This window comes from Lipotes vexillifer, unplaced genomic scaffold (genome assembly GCF_000442215.2).
Source record: "Lipotes vexillifer unplaced genomic scaffold, Lipotes_vexillifer_v1.1 scaffold916, whole genome shotgun sequence".
NCBI lineage: Eukaryota > Metazoa > Chordata > Mammalia > Artiodactyla > Lipotidae > Lipotes > Lipotes vexillifer.
The window spans coordinates 831,415-845,572 of record NW_006798383.1 but is presented as its reverse complement, the minus strand read 5'-3'; the positions used below and the strand labels follow the sequence as shown (position 1 = coordinate 845,572).

The 14,158-nt window shown below is 40.4% G+C and overlaps 1 protein-coding gene across 1 annotated transcript in view; it reads left to right on the top strand.

The window, feature by feature from the left end:
- Positions 1-1,469: 1,469 nt before the first annotated feature.
- Positions 1,470-14,158, top strand: part of CHUK (component of inhibitor of nuclear factor kappa B kinase complex) — a 35,722-nt gene continuing 23,033 nt past the window's right edge. Inside the window, exons 1-9 of the mRNA XM_007470335.1 lie at positions 1,470-1,672; positions 6,111-6,205; positions 8,324-8,438; positions 9,080-9,149; positions 10,002-10,090; positions 11,261-11,350; positions 11,490-11,614; positions 11,804-11,911; positions 12,516-12,651. Of these exons, the coding sequence (XP_007470397.1) occupies positions 1,568-1,672; positions 6,111-6,205; positions 8,324-8,438; positions 9,080-9,149; positions 10,002-10,090; positions 11,261-11,350; positions 11,490-11,614; positions 11,804-11,911; positions 12,516-12,651 (933 nt within the window). The 5' untranslated portion in view covers positions 1,470-1,567. The remainder of the gene's footprint in view (positions 1,673-6,110; positions 6,206-8,323; positions 8,439-9,079; positions 9,150-10,001; positions 10,091-11,260; positions 11,351-11,489; positions 11,615-11,803; positions 11,912-12,515; positions 12,652-14,158) is intronic.

Sequence of the window (14,158 nt, the reverse complement as noted above, 5' to 3'; positions counted from 1 at the left end):
TCGCAGCTCTTCCAAGTGAGAATTATGGGATTTTGGCCCCACCTGTGGAAATCAGATACACTCCAGAGCTAGATGCTGTACACCTAGCAAGTGAGGGCTTCATACTATTAGAACAAGCTGCCACAATCATCTGTGCAGTCTGCCCAGCTCTAAGGGACATGTTTTTGGAGGTACCATTTGCCACTTCCAAGTCTGATGCTCCAGCTCCATGGCTAGCAAGCACATATGAGAAACCAGAATCTGATTCCACACACAGGTTACTGATGAACAACTACAACACGACTCGTTTTGTATCATACAGTGTTCAACATTCTCATTGCAATATTCAGGGATTCTGGTGACAACAGACATTTGCTCTGCCAAAGCCCATTCAGTGCTTTCAAAGCAGCCAGTAGCACTGCTGTGGTGCACATGCTGTATCCACCTTGAGAAGTCTCAACATGCTACATCTGTTGTGGCACAGTCATGTGTCACAAAGTGTTAGCTGGAATTCTATGTAGCTCATAGGCCGGGCTGCACAAATGATGGTTCAAGTGCACATAATCTCAAATGAGGTTCAAATGACCACAACACAGCTGACACATTTCTTTAGAGAATTTAATTCCATGCTGATGTTATACCTTGGAGTGATTTATGAGATCCCCAAGTTCTGTGAAGCATACAACCAACTCAAAGTGAAAATGGGGAGCTGGTTCCCCTATTCTAAGGCAATCTGCCACTCAAACACTTCTTGTTGCACCAATAGCATTCGGAAGCTTGCCCCTGCAGCCCTGCATTGCTCATGGGAAACAATCCCCACAATGAGGAACTACCGAGCTGGCAAACCCACAACTGGGGGTATGCCTGACAGCAAGCTCAGTGAGGGCATTTAGGGAAAAGCTCCCGAAGTCAGGAGGAGCATTCTTTACTCCGGAACAGCGTCACATCCTTGAGTTGTTTGGGGTTATAGGGGAGATCCTGGAACAGGTGTATAGGAAGTCAAGCAAAAGAAGAGCTGACCTGTCAATGGAAGATGATTAATCATTTAAGAGAAGAAAAACAAAAAGCTATGAAGCCTAATGCATCAGTGGGCCGGTTAGTGCAGAATTCTTTCTAGTTCTACGGATTTCGCAATATTCAAATCCTTGGTGGCCTTTGCCAGTGCCACCTCAGCGGGTGGTGAAGCTGGAGGATAGATGGCAGAGGTCTGAAAAAAGGTGAAGTGTAGACAGGGGTGGAGACGACGTAACGTTTAGAAAAGACGAATACGGGAAAGACTGGTTTGGAAACTGATTTGAAGGGTTTGGAGGCATCTTATATTTTTGAAGACTGGAAAAACACATATGGGTTCTCTCAGCCACGAAAATTCCCAGGGCAGTTAGAATGGATTGAAAACGCTCGCCTCTCACCATCATTTCCCCGGCTGGGCTCCTGCGGCCCCCAGGAGAAGTTGGGGCGGGGTTTTTCTCCTGTCGTAGTTACCGGAAGTGACGCATCCTCTCGCGAGAAGAGAGACCCGCGAGCCTCGGCAGCCCGGAACCGGCCTCGGAACAGTGGCGGGACCTGAGGACTCTAGCCCTCCCGCCCCATGGAGCGGCCCCCGGGGCTGCGGCCGGGCGCGGGCGGGCCCTGGGAGATGCGGGAGCGGCTGGGCACCGGCGGCTTCGGGAATGTTTGCCTGTACCAACATCGGGTGAGGCGGGGCGCGCGAGGGAGCGGCGGTGGGTGTTTGTCAGGGCGCCTGTGGAACACAGTGACTGTCAGTATGTGAGAGATTGGTGGTGAGACCCTGGGCAGTATTGTGGGCCAGTGAGCGTGTGTGTGTGTGTGTGTGTGTGTGTAAGAGAGAGAGAGAGCGCACAAGTTGTGTTTGTGAGCCTGGTGTGTGAGTCCGAGGTTGTACCTGAGGTCCTGGTCAGTGTGTGTGTGGTAGAGCTATTATGGGGAACTTTTGTTATGACTGTCAAGATGTGACAAAGTGTTTACTGAGCGTGACGGTTCGTATGTGTCCCTCTGAATGCAGGGTCAGGGTTTGTAAGGCAGGCGCACATCAGAGTGTGTGTTATGAGCATAAGTGGGGGAGAAGATGGGCCTGCCTGTTGGAATGTGTGTTCATGTGTGTACTTGGAGGCCTGTGATGTCTGTAGTGCTTGGAGTAGGTAAGGACGGTGTCATGGTGGGTCCGCAGTTAAGCTTTTGGACGCATTGGGTAGGCTTCGGAATTGGAGACGCGTTCTAGGTAAGGAACAATATGAGGATCAGCTGGTAGAAATGATCATGGCTTCACAAGGGAAGGAGATAGATTGAGGGTGAGGTGCTCTAGCAGGTGGAAGACAGTCAACATCAGACTTGGGAATTGTGCTTTGATTTAACTGAAAATGTTTAACCATTGTAGCAGCAGCTAACAATCATGTTTGAGCCAGTCTTTTGATACACCAATAAAAGTTATGAACCCTTTCCCCAGACAAATGCACAGATGCACACCCACACAACTATGCATTGCTGTTTGAGGGGGTCCATGCTCTTTTGAAGGACATTCACAGACCTGTTAGGTTTATAGACCCTGGAATAATAATCCCTGCAGTATAGCTTTTGTTTTGTCATGTATGAAATGTTTATAATAATGTATATACATCATGGGTCTGTTTGAGAGTTAAATAAGGTAATGATGTGTCTAAAGCTAAATAGAGTACCTGGCCCATGGTAAGCCCTCCGATATTAGCTCCTGCTGCTGCTGTATTGTTGCTATTGTCATCATCTTCATCATCATTAATTGACATTAAAAAAGGAAATGTCATGGTAAAAGTGTTCTCAAAGATTTTTTGTAAAAGATAAATCTGTGTGGAAAAACAGATGGGAAGAGATGAACAGTTAAGGTATTACTAAAATGCTTGCATGGGCCTATGAATTGAGAAGTGGGTTGAAGAGGAGAAAGCATGATTTGCTGTTCTAAGAAATATGGGTGTGAGTAGAGAGCCCACCATATAGGGTGGGAGGTAGGGTAGATGGGAATCTACCTGGGAGGAATAAGCTTGTTTGTGTGGCAGTTGCAATGACAAATGTCACTGATACAACTGAGGACATTTTGTGAAGCAGGTTTCTAGATAGAGCATAGGAGGGAATCTCGGAGACAGGGAGAAAGGAAGGTGAAGGACTAAGGCATTAAGTACTTTGACAGCCAGACAAGTAGTAAATTTAATAATTTTCACCATCAGACATAAGGCACTCAAAGAGTAAAGAGAGGGAGCCAAATACTTCCAGCAGAATATTGACTGTGGTCTTGTTATCTAAACCTGTCCCTCAGTCTGGTCATAAGAAAAAGAAGTATGCATGCTAGCATGCTTATGTGACTGCTTTGCTTGGTCCCTGCCTGGGGATGGATGAATGCATCAATTTTTTAAAAAAATTGTGGTAAAGTATATATAACATAAAATTTACCATTTTTAAGTGTACAGTTCCGTAGCATCGTACGTTTACATTGTTGTGCAATAGTCATCACCATCCATTTCCAGAACATTTTCATCTTCCCAAATTGAAACTTTGTACCCTTTAAACAATAATAACACACCCCTCCACCCCCATTTCCTCCTCCCCCCAACCTCTGGCAACCACCATTCTACTTTCTGTCTCTGGAATTCATCACTTTTTAAATGGAAGAGATTTGGGTTCCTCTAGAATCTTAGAAATCTCTCAGGAACTTTCCAGATGTCCACAGTCGCCCTTCCCCAGAACTGGGACGTTTGACAACTGAGCCTGTAGTGAGAAGAGAAGAAATACTCTGTCATAAGACTTGGAAACAGCATCATTACGTTTTCACTTACAGCTTTGAGTTTACAGCTTTCAAGATCCTTGTGTTTTGGTGGAAGCCACATCTCAATATTTCACCTATGCTTCTTAAATCACGAGAAGGGGAAAAGGATGTGAGATGGTTTATTTAGCTGATTACTGTGCTGGGTGCTGATGGTACCAGAATCAACAAAAACAGTATTTTCTACCCTCAAGGAAGTTTCAAGCCTAGTGGGAAAAGTAGACACTTTAAGTACAATTTGGTACCCTATATAACGAAGGTATTGGTAAAGTGATGTGGAACCATGGCAAAATAACCAAAGAACTCTTCCTAGGGAATAGGGTGGCACATCTCAAAACGTCCTTGGAAAAACTAACCTTGTGAGATGCTTTGAAAAAAGGACACAGTGATCAATACATTGTATAAATGCTGCATATAATATTTATTCATTTGGAGAGTCATAACCCACATTAGCGTATTAAAAGCTCTGTGAAGTCCTATAGTAAAGAAACTAATTTAACTTAGTATTTTCCAATTTTTTTTATTGTGGTTAAATATACATAACATTTGCCATTTTAACCATTTTTAGGTGTACAGTTCTGTGGCATTAAGTACCTTTACATTTTGTGCAGCCATCACCACCATCCATCTCCCGAATATTACCTTCTTTTTTTTATTTTTAACACAGAACTCTTCTTTTTTTTGTTTTGCTGGAGATCCATAAACTTTCCACAGAACATTCTTTGTGAAAAGGTAGAGTGAAGAAGGCCTTCACAGAGTAGGTGAAATATAAACTGAGAAGTTGAAGGATCCTATAGGGTGGGATCTTTTCGAAATAGCTAGCTTCCTGCCTTATTCATATATGATAATTTAGGACTTAATGTTGTTCATGGTTAGATTGACTCCCTGGTAGTAAAAGCTTACATGGGACCTAGCAACAACTGGGTACCTACGCAAAACAAAAGAAAGGTTGGAGGGAGGGAGGACAGTGGTTAGGTTGGATTGTAGTCTGTCCTAGTTCCTTACTCTCTCTCTATACATCAGCTGTCTTATCTCTAGCTATCCCCCATTTCAGACCATTCCATACAAGCTGTCTTGCTTCCTGTTCCTGGGCTGCATTATTACTGTTGCCAGAATGTGATGAGGTCTGGCTACTTCCTGTAATGTGCATCAGGTTGGGTTTGATTTCAGTTAGAATTGGCTAAATTACTAGTCATAGAGGCAAGAGCTGTTAGGTTCATTTTATAGATATGGAAATATACAATCATTGTTAAGATTTTTTTAATGCCATTTGAAATGCAAAGATTAGGAACTAATTTTGGAGTTTTTTTGTATTAGGTTTGGTCATTTTTTAAAAATAAATTTATTTATTTTTATTTACTTTTATCTTTGGCTGTGTTGGGTCTTTGTTGCTGCGTGCCGGCTTTCTCTAGTTGCGGCGAGCGGGGGCTCCTCTTCCTTGCGGTGCGGGGGCTTCTCATTCTCTTGTTGCAGAGCGTGGGCTTTAGGCGCGCAGGCTCCAGTAGTTGTGGCACGTGGGCTTGGCAGTTGTGGCTTGCGGGCTTTAGAGTGCAGGCCTAGTAGTTGTGGAGCACGGGCTTAGTTGCTCTGCGGCATGTGGGATCTTCCTGGACCAGGGCTTGAACCCGCGTCCCCTGCATTGGCAGGCGGACTCCGATACGTGGGCCTCTCACTGTTGTGGCGTCTCCCGTTGTGGAGCACAGGCTCCGGACGCGCAGGCTCAGTGGCCATGGCTCATGGGCCTAGCCGCTCCGCAGCATGTGGGATCTTCCTGGACCGGGGTACGAACCCATGTCCCCTGCATCGGCAGGCGGACTCCCAACCACTGTGCCACCAGGGAAGCCCCAGGAGGACTCAACCACTGTGCCACCAGGGAAGCCCTAGGTTTGGTCATATTAAAACTATTTCTTGCTGTTGAGCCTGGGAGCCCTGAGTTATTCTCCTCATTCTAGTTATGCTGGAGCCTGGGGCCCCTGTTAGCTGTCTTGACTAAATTCAAAAAGGAGTTTACTGGGGAGACAGGGCCTTTGTATTATTCTAGCAGTATATATGAGACAGTGTTCTGAAGAGATCTGTTATAGGATCAGCCTCAGTGACTTTTTGCTTGTGTGCTTTGGTGTGTTTGAAGGTCAGTTTTAAAGCATTAGTTTAATAGTCTCATGATTTTACCTGGCAAAAGCATTGGCTCAAGAGAACTGTGGATAAATATGTTTAATTAGTAAAGCTAAAGAGTTTTGTTTCCCCGGTTGGCATTTCTTTCTTAGCAAGTAAATCTGCACAAGAACCTAATTTATAATTTTCTGTTGATTTTCTATTTCGGCAGGAACTTGATCTCAAAATAGCAATTAAGTCTTGTCGCCTGGAGCTAAGCACCAAAAACAGAGAACGGTGGTGCCATGAAATCCAGATCATGAAGAAGTAAGTGTACTTGATGACTTAAGTTTCCCCAGTTTTGCAGCCCATCCAGATGTCATCATAGGGAAGGAGGCTAGGAATCCATTCTTCTTAGGATATTTTGACGAACATATTTTTCTCTTTCTCATTAAATATATGTGTTCTATTTCAAGTAATAACATCACATCATGCTTAAGTAGGTTTAGTTTAAAAAGTCAGCTAGGTATTATCAGACTCAGCTTTCTGAGAGCAGAATCTGTTTCTTCTAGATCTTGGGCAGTGCTCGTCTATTACACTTTATAGTTAAATAACAATCACTACCCTCATTTCTTCATTCTCACCTACTTTGTTCAACAGTGTATCTATTGCTTTGTAAAAAATTATCTTCAAAGTTAGTGGCTGAAAACAACAAACTTGGTATCTCACAGTTTCTGTGGTTTAGGAGTTTGGGAATGACTTAGGTGGGTGGTTTTGACTCAGGAGATACCTTCTGAAACATCTCAAAATGTTGTCTGGGGCTGCAGTCTTGCAGAGGCTTGAGTAGGGCTGGAGTATCCACTTCCAAGCTTATTTAGTGGCTGTTCGTTAGAGGCATCGGTTCCTCACCATATGGGCCTGTCCATAGGGAAGTTTGAATGTCTTCATGACATGTCAGCTAGCTTTCTCCAAAGTCAGTGATCTGAGAGAGAGAGCAAGTTGAAAGCTGACATATCTTTATGATCTTTCCTCAGAAGTAACACTCCATCCTTTACAAATAATTTTTTTATAAATGTATTTAGTTTATTTTATTATTTATTTTTGGCCATATTGGGTCTTTCTTGCTGCGCGCGGGCTCTCTCTAGTTGCGGCGAGCAGGGGCTACCCTTCGTTGTGGTGCGCAGGCTTCTCATTGAAGTGGCTTCTCTTGTTGCAGAGCGCGGGCTCTAGGCGTGCAGGCTTTAGTAGTTGTGGCACGTGGGCTCAGCAGTTGTGGCTCGCAGGCTATAGAGTGGAGGCTCAGTAGTTGTGGTGCACGGGCTTAGTTGCTCTGCGGAATGTAGGATCTTCCCGGACCAGGGATCAAACCTGTGTTCCCTGCGTTGGCAGGCGGATTCTTAACCACTGCACCACCAGGGAAGTCCTACAAATAGCCTCTACTCAAGGGAAAGAGAATTAAGCTTTTGAAGGGAGAAGTGGACATATTTTAAAACCTCCACGGGTAGTGTGCTAATATGTGCTTGCAAATAATTCTTCTAGTTGTCACAACAACCCTGAGTTTAGGCATTATCTCTATGTTATAAAGCAGGAAGTTGAAGCTTATAGAGTCATACAACTGGTAGGTAATAAGAGTCTGGATTTGAAATAAGTACTTTCTGACTAAAGTGTTCTTGATGCACTATAATGGTTCTCAAACTTGGCTGTGTGGCAGAATCACTAGGAAAGCTTGTTAACAATATAAATCCTCAGGCCCTACACGTGGAAATTCTGTTTCTTTAGGTCCCTAGGCCCTGGGAATCTATTCCAGCTTTGAGATCCACTGCATGATGATGATGATGATGATGATGATGATGGGATGATATATTGCTAAGGTTAAAAAAAGATGTTAGGAAATAATATATAATGTGATTCGATATTTATTGAAAAAAATGTATTTGTGCACAAATTAAAAACTGGGAGGAAATATGCCAAAATTTTAATAGTGATCACAGCTGGGTGACACTGGGTAATCACTGTAAGTGATTATGGGAGAGGTAGTATGATATAGGCTTTGGAGCCAGACTGCCAGATTTGAATCCTTACTTGACCACTTACTCGCTGTGTGATCTTATGTTACATAACCAATTTGTGCTTCAGTTTTCTCCTGTGTGATGAAATTCTTAATAAATCTACCTATAGTAGGATTATTGTGATAAGTAAATGAGTTAATGTATGTAAAGTGCTTACTACTTGGCATATAAAAATGTAATAGTAGTAATTGTGATAGTATTTTTAATCTAGATTTTCTTTTTAACAAGTATTTTTAATTATACAAATGAGAGATTAGAATATTATAAATAATGTCAGCCTCTCTTCCCCTCACTGCCCCCCAATTAACTACCATTTCAAACTCAGTCCCTTTTCATTGGAAACAAATTTTTTATTATAATGTTTTCCCCTTGTTAGGTTGAACCACGCCAATGTTGTAAAGGCCTGTGATGTTCCTGAGGAATTGAATTTTTTGATTAATGATGTGCCTCTTCTAGCAATGGAATATTGTTCTGGAGGAGATCTCCGGAAGGTAGTGTGGATGTTTTGAGATGATGAGATAGTAAATCATGAACTTTTGATGTGTTCGAATCCCATTCAATACAGTAGTGTAAGAGTCAGGAGTGTATGGCCTGTTCTCTGCTTTTGTGGCTGCTTTCTTACTATAGCAGCAGAGTTGAGTAATTGTGACAGATTATATGGCCTGCAAAGCCTAAAGTACTTACTTTCTGGCCCTTTGCAGGGAATGTTTGCTGACCCCTGATTTACAACATGCATTTTTTGTTATTGGTGGTGGTGTTTTCAGGATGGGACTGTATTGATGGTTTTAGTCCACAGTATCAGTGTTTAAAGTGTTTTCTCTGTTGCAAATCTTTCTTTCTGACCTCATTTTAAACCTACCATATGGCTATCTTTACATATTTACCTGTGAGATTTTTCAACTTGTTCGATTTCAAAAACTTTCTTCCTTTATTTTTACTTTTATAAACCTTGTCGTGAAATTTACATGTCCTCAGTATGGATTTGGTAATTTTCCTCCTTATATTTTCTTAATCATGACTTATTTTCTTATTTGAGTATTCTCTCATAGTATAATGATTAATGATTAATGTATCAGTATTACTGCCCAGTAATATTGGCAATATACATTTTTAGACTTTTCTTTTTCTTTAGCTTCTCAACAAACCAGAAAATTGCTGTGGACTTAAAGAAAGCCAGATACTTTCTTTACTGAGTGATATAGGTATGTAATCAATATGAAAATGCCATCATAATTTAATGCCCCTTTGGTCTATAAAAGATTCTATATACTACTTGGGAATTAGGAGAATTGTTGATGTACTGTACAAAGCAAAGCATAGGTTTTTAACGATAAGAAACTTTATAAGAAATTTTTTATCTGTAAGAAATTATTAGAAAAATTTAACTATTACCGTTGATACTAAGTTAAAATTAGGATATTTTGTTTTTTATTTTTTGTGTTTGGCTAGGTGTCCATTTGACTAATAGATGTTCCGATTGCCAGAAAAAAAAATGGTGTGAAATGACCTTATTGAGTTGTACTCCTGCTCCCTCCCTGATTAACATAGTAACTTTATTTACCTGTGGCATTGCATCTCATGGGCCCAGGTTCTTTTAGGGTGAAGTCTCTTTTTAATCATAATTACTCCTGCAAAGTTCCTAAAATAACCAGGACGTAGGCCCTTGGAGGAAGTTCAAAAGCCCAGACTATGTTTCTCTGTATATTTTGATTTTGCTTCTTTTCTTAGGTCATGGAGGCAAAAGTAGTTGAAGAGGGTGATCTAGGTCGGAAGGAAAGGCTCCAATGATAAATACAGGGATTTTCTCAATTGCTTGTTCCATTTCTTTTTAATATTAATTTTCATAAGTTAAGTGAGTACATGTCACAATTCTGCAGTATTTGTTACTGTATTTTCTGTGGAGAAAATCTGAGTTTCTGTTAAATCATTAATCATGTAGTTATGATGGTCCATATAAATTCGAGCATCAGAGCAGATCTGTACAAAATGTGAGATGAATTTTTTTTAATTCAGTGTTGTTTATTACCTCAAAATACATTTTAAACTTTATTTAGGATCTGGGATACGATATTTGCATGAAAACAAAATTATACATCGTGATCTAAAACCTGAAAACATAGTTCTTCAGGATGTTGGTGGAAAGGTAGGTAAAACCTGAAGAAATGTTCATGCCAATCGAATAGAGTGTCCATGATGTAGTTTAGTCTTTGAGGTTTGGTGCCCTCCATAGTATTCTATACTTCATCCCAGCCCTCACTACACTGAAGTGTGGTTTTGTGTTTAGTTGTTTGTCTCCTCTGCTAATACAGTTAGCTCCATTAGAGAAGGAACTACACCTGTCTTGTTCATTTCTTTTTTCCAGCCCAGTATCTAGCAGAGGTAGTAGGCAGTGAGTAAGTAATTTGTTAATCCTTACAAAGTACATCCAAAAAACACACACATCCTCTGTCTGCTTTAAGAAAAAAATATGTTTAAAGTATGTTTCTTACTTAAGAAAAACAAAACAAAACTCTTTCTCCTCCCCAAAAGTCCTAAGTTCTATATTTAATTAAAATTCAAAACCTTGATTTCTCAGATTCCTAAAAGAGTCAGCTTGAGAAGAACCAGAATTGTGAATTGATTCCTGGAACGTATATTTTTATCAAAGTAATTTGAGCAGTTTTCTTGCTTCTGGTGCCCAAATTCCATTCCAATAAAGACTTAAAGCCAAGAATCTAAACCTTGAATTGGATTGTGTGGCCTTAGTAGTGAAGATAATGATCAGTTGGAGGTGATGAAACCTTGATGATGCATCTTCTCTTAGAAGCCCTTTGTGTATGCTTTGCACCAACTATTTGGGGGTTTTTTGTATCCCAAGACTTAAGGATATTCTTGAAGTTAGATAGGTGTTTACTCACATTGATCCACTCTAAAATGGGATGATGCTTCTTACAAGTTTGGAAGTTGCCTTTGCCTTCCAGTTTTGATGGATCAAGCTTATTCTGAATATACCAAAATAAAAATTAATAGCCAGTCTATATTTAGTTTTTACCGTATGTCAGACACTGTTAAATTATTTTCACTATTTCATTGAATCCTAATAGCAATTCTGTGAAGTAGGGATTGTTAGTAATACCATTACATAGGAAACAGAGAAGTTAAGTAACTTGATCAAGATCACATGGCTATTTAAGTGATGGAGCTCAGGCCTGAAACATGTTTGTGTTATTTCAGAGCCCATGCTCTTCACCACCACCCTCTCCAGAGCCTTATAAGGACATCATTGCCTTTCCTTTTCAAATTTCTCAACCATTTAATACTTAATATTTTGCAGATTATGCACAAAATAATTGATTTAGGATATGCCAAAGATGTTGATCAAGGAAGTTTGTGTACATCTTTTGTGGGAACATTGCAATATCTGGTAAGACATGTATTGTTTCTTTGAATTTAAGTGCACAGGATTCTCATTCTTATTTCTGAAGATCGTGAATATAATAGTTCAAAACTCATGTAGCTTTTCTCTTACAGTGTTGATGTTTAAAGCATTTTTTCTTTTTAAGGCCCCAGAGCTCTTTGAGAATAAGCCTTACACCGCCACTGTTGATTATTGGAGCTTTGGGACCATGGTGTTTGAGTGTATTGCTGGGTATAGGCCTTTTTTGCATCATCTGCAGCCATTTACCTGGTAAGAAATGGAAGAGAACTTTGGTATGATTAATGGGAATGGAAATTTTCAGTTGCCTGCTTCCCCCCCCAACCTTTCTTTAAATGGTATAATTGCTTTTTAACACATAATTGAATAAAATTAAAAGGCAAAAATTCTTAGTGTTTGTGAGAATCAGGTTGTCAATTGAGGTAGCTTTTGTTTTTATAGGCATGAGAAGATTAAGAAGAAGGATCCAAAGTGTATATTTGCATGCGAAGAGATGACAGGAGAGGTTCGGTTTAGTAGCCATTTACCTCAACCAAATAGCCTTTGTAGGTATGTATATTTTAGTTGAGGAAGTTTGCCTCAGTTTCTTCAGGGTTTTAAAAGAACAGTAGTAGAGTTGTCTGTTTCAAACAGCATTATCCAGTGGAACTTTCTGTGATGATGGAAATGTTTTATATCTGTGCTGGCCACATGAGTATCTGAATACTTGAAAGGTGGGTGGTATGACTGAAGAACTGAATTTGAAATTTATTTAATTTTAATTAACTTAAGTGTAAATGCAAATAGCCACTTGTGACTAGTGGCCACCATATGGACAGCACAGGTCTAGTGGAAACAAGAACTGCCATTCAACTGATTGGCTTAGGTGCTAAGAACACTCTTGGGATACTGTGGTGAATGGGTTCCTTAGGGAATGGAACTGGATTCACCTGTTGGAGTTGCCGGTAACTTACATATGTGGGTTTGGGGTTGTTTTTTATGGAAAAAAGGCTTGTCATGTGTCATTTCATGAATTATTTGAAAGTAAGATATAAAATGATACAAATAATGATAAAGGAAATGGACAACCTGTAAAACTACCTTTTCTTTTTTTACACAACTAAAGGAAAATTGGAAAGTAATGAGTTTTATCCCGTTTTTGTATGTTTTCTAGTTTAATAGTAGAACCCATGGAAAACTGGCTACAGTTGATGCTAAACTGGGATCCTCAGCAGAGAGGAGGACCTATTGATCTTACTTTGAAGCAGCCAAGATGTTTTGTATTAATGGATCACATTCTGAATTTGAAGGTTAGTTTGAATGGGGTCTACTTCATAAGACTTACATTGAAGTTAACAAACTTATTTGGAACATGGGCATAAATATATTTTAATAATCTTTTCCTGTTGCTTATATGAAAAAGATGATGATATTCTTAGAGTGGATGCATTTTTATTTCTTTAGTAAGCGTTCTCAGTTTTACTTCGAAATGGTCTTGTTGATTATTCCTTTGTAGCATCTTTTGGGTTTTCCCCTTTCTCATATTGGTACCATTTCATTCATTTAAGTCTAATCATACTAGATTTGGTTTGGTGAGGAAGGTTCCTACCTGGCTTTCATGCCTCTATATTTTCTTTCCATCCTACAGTCCATGCAACATGAACTGCCTGTCTCATCTTCTGAAAATGCTTTTTTATTCTCCTGTCCAAGAAACTTAACAGTTCTTTCTTGCCTACTAAGTCAAGTCTAAACTGATCTGCTTGGCTTTTGGGGGCTTTCTTAATTCAGGTCCACCCCATCCAAGTGCTTGTTTCGTTTCTCTTACCCTTTACTTCACTTAGGACCAGCTTGTCACTGCTCCTTATGCCATCAAGTCCATTATGCATTTTTGTGCTTTGACAGATGCTTCTGCCCGGACTGATATCTACCTCTGTGTATCTCCTCACCTACACTGGCATGTATTCAACTTTCCTTTTCTCTGAATGGTCTCTACTTCACAGTTTGTCATTTAATCATTTTTACTATTATATATTCTCTAATTGTTTCTCATCTTCCACTCATGCCTCTCTATACAGATTGTCTTTTCAATGCTGGGATTGTTTTTACTACTTTTATTAACAGTTGTCTACCCTACCACCACACCGTCCCTATGCCAGCATTGTGTACAAAGCAGGGCATGTACCAGGTTCTCAGTAAATATCCAGTGATATGCATGAGAGGTTCTATTATGCTGTATACCCCAAAACAACTCTCATCTATGGTCTTTTCATATTTGTTGATTGCTTGTAGCAGGTAGCATTTCTAAAATTGAAATGAGAAAGAAATAGTCATATAACGTTTTACTCTTATGTTGATATACTTTTTTTTTTTTTTGCGGTACGCAGGCCTCTCACTGTTGTGGCCTCTCCCGTTGCGGAGCACAGGCTCCGGACATGCAGGCTCAGCGGCCATGGCTCACGGGCCTAGCCGCTCTGCGGCATGTGGGATCTGCCCAGACCGGGGCACGAACCCGTGTCCCCTGCATTGGCAGGCAGACTCTCAACCACTGTGCCACCAGGGAAGCCCGATATACTTTTTTAAATAGGAACTTGAGGCCATGTTGGTGTCATTCTTGGCTAACATTGAAGAGATATCTGATGTCATGATTTGGTTTTCTTCTACTGTACCAAGGAATAAATCATCCCGTAATGTGTTAGACAATCAGGACTTGGTGACACTCTTTAGTTCTTTGTTGCCTTCAAAAAATTTCGGTTTTTATCTCAGATTTTTTTTAGCCTTGTCATGGTAATCATAGCATCACTTTTACTAGAAGGGGTC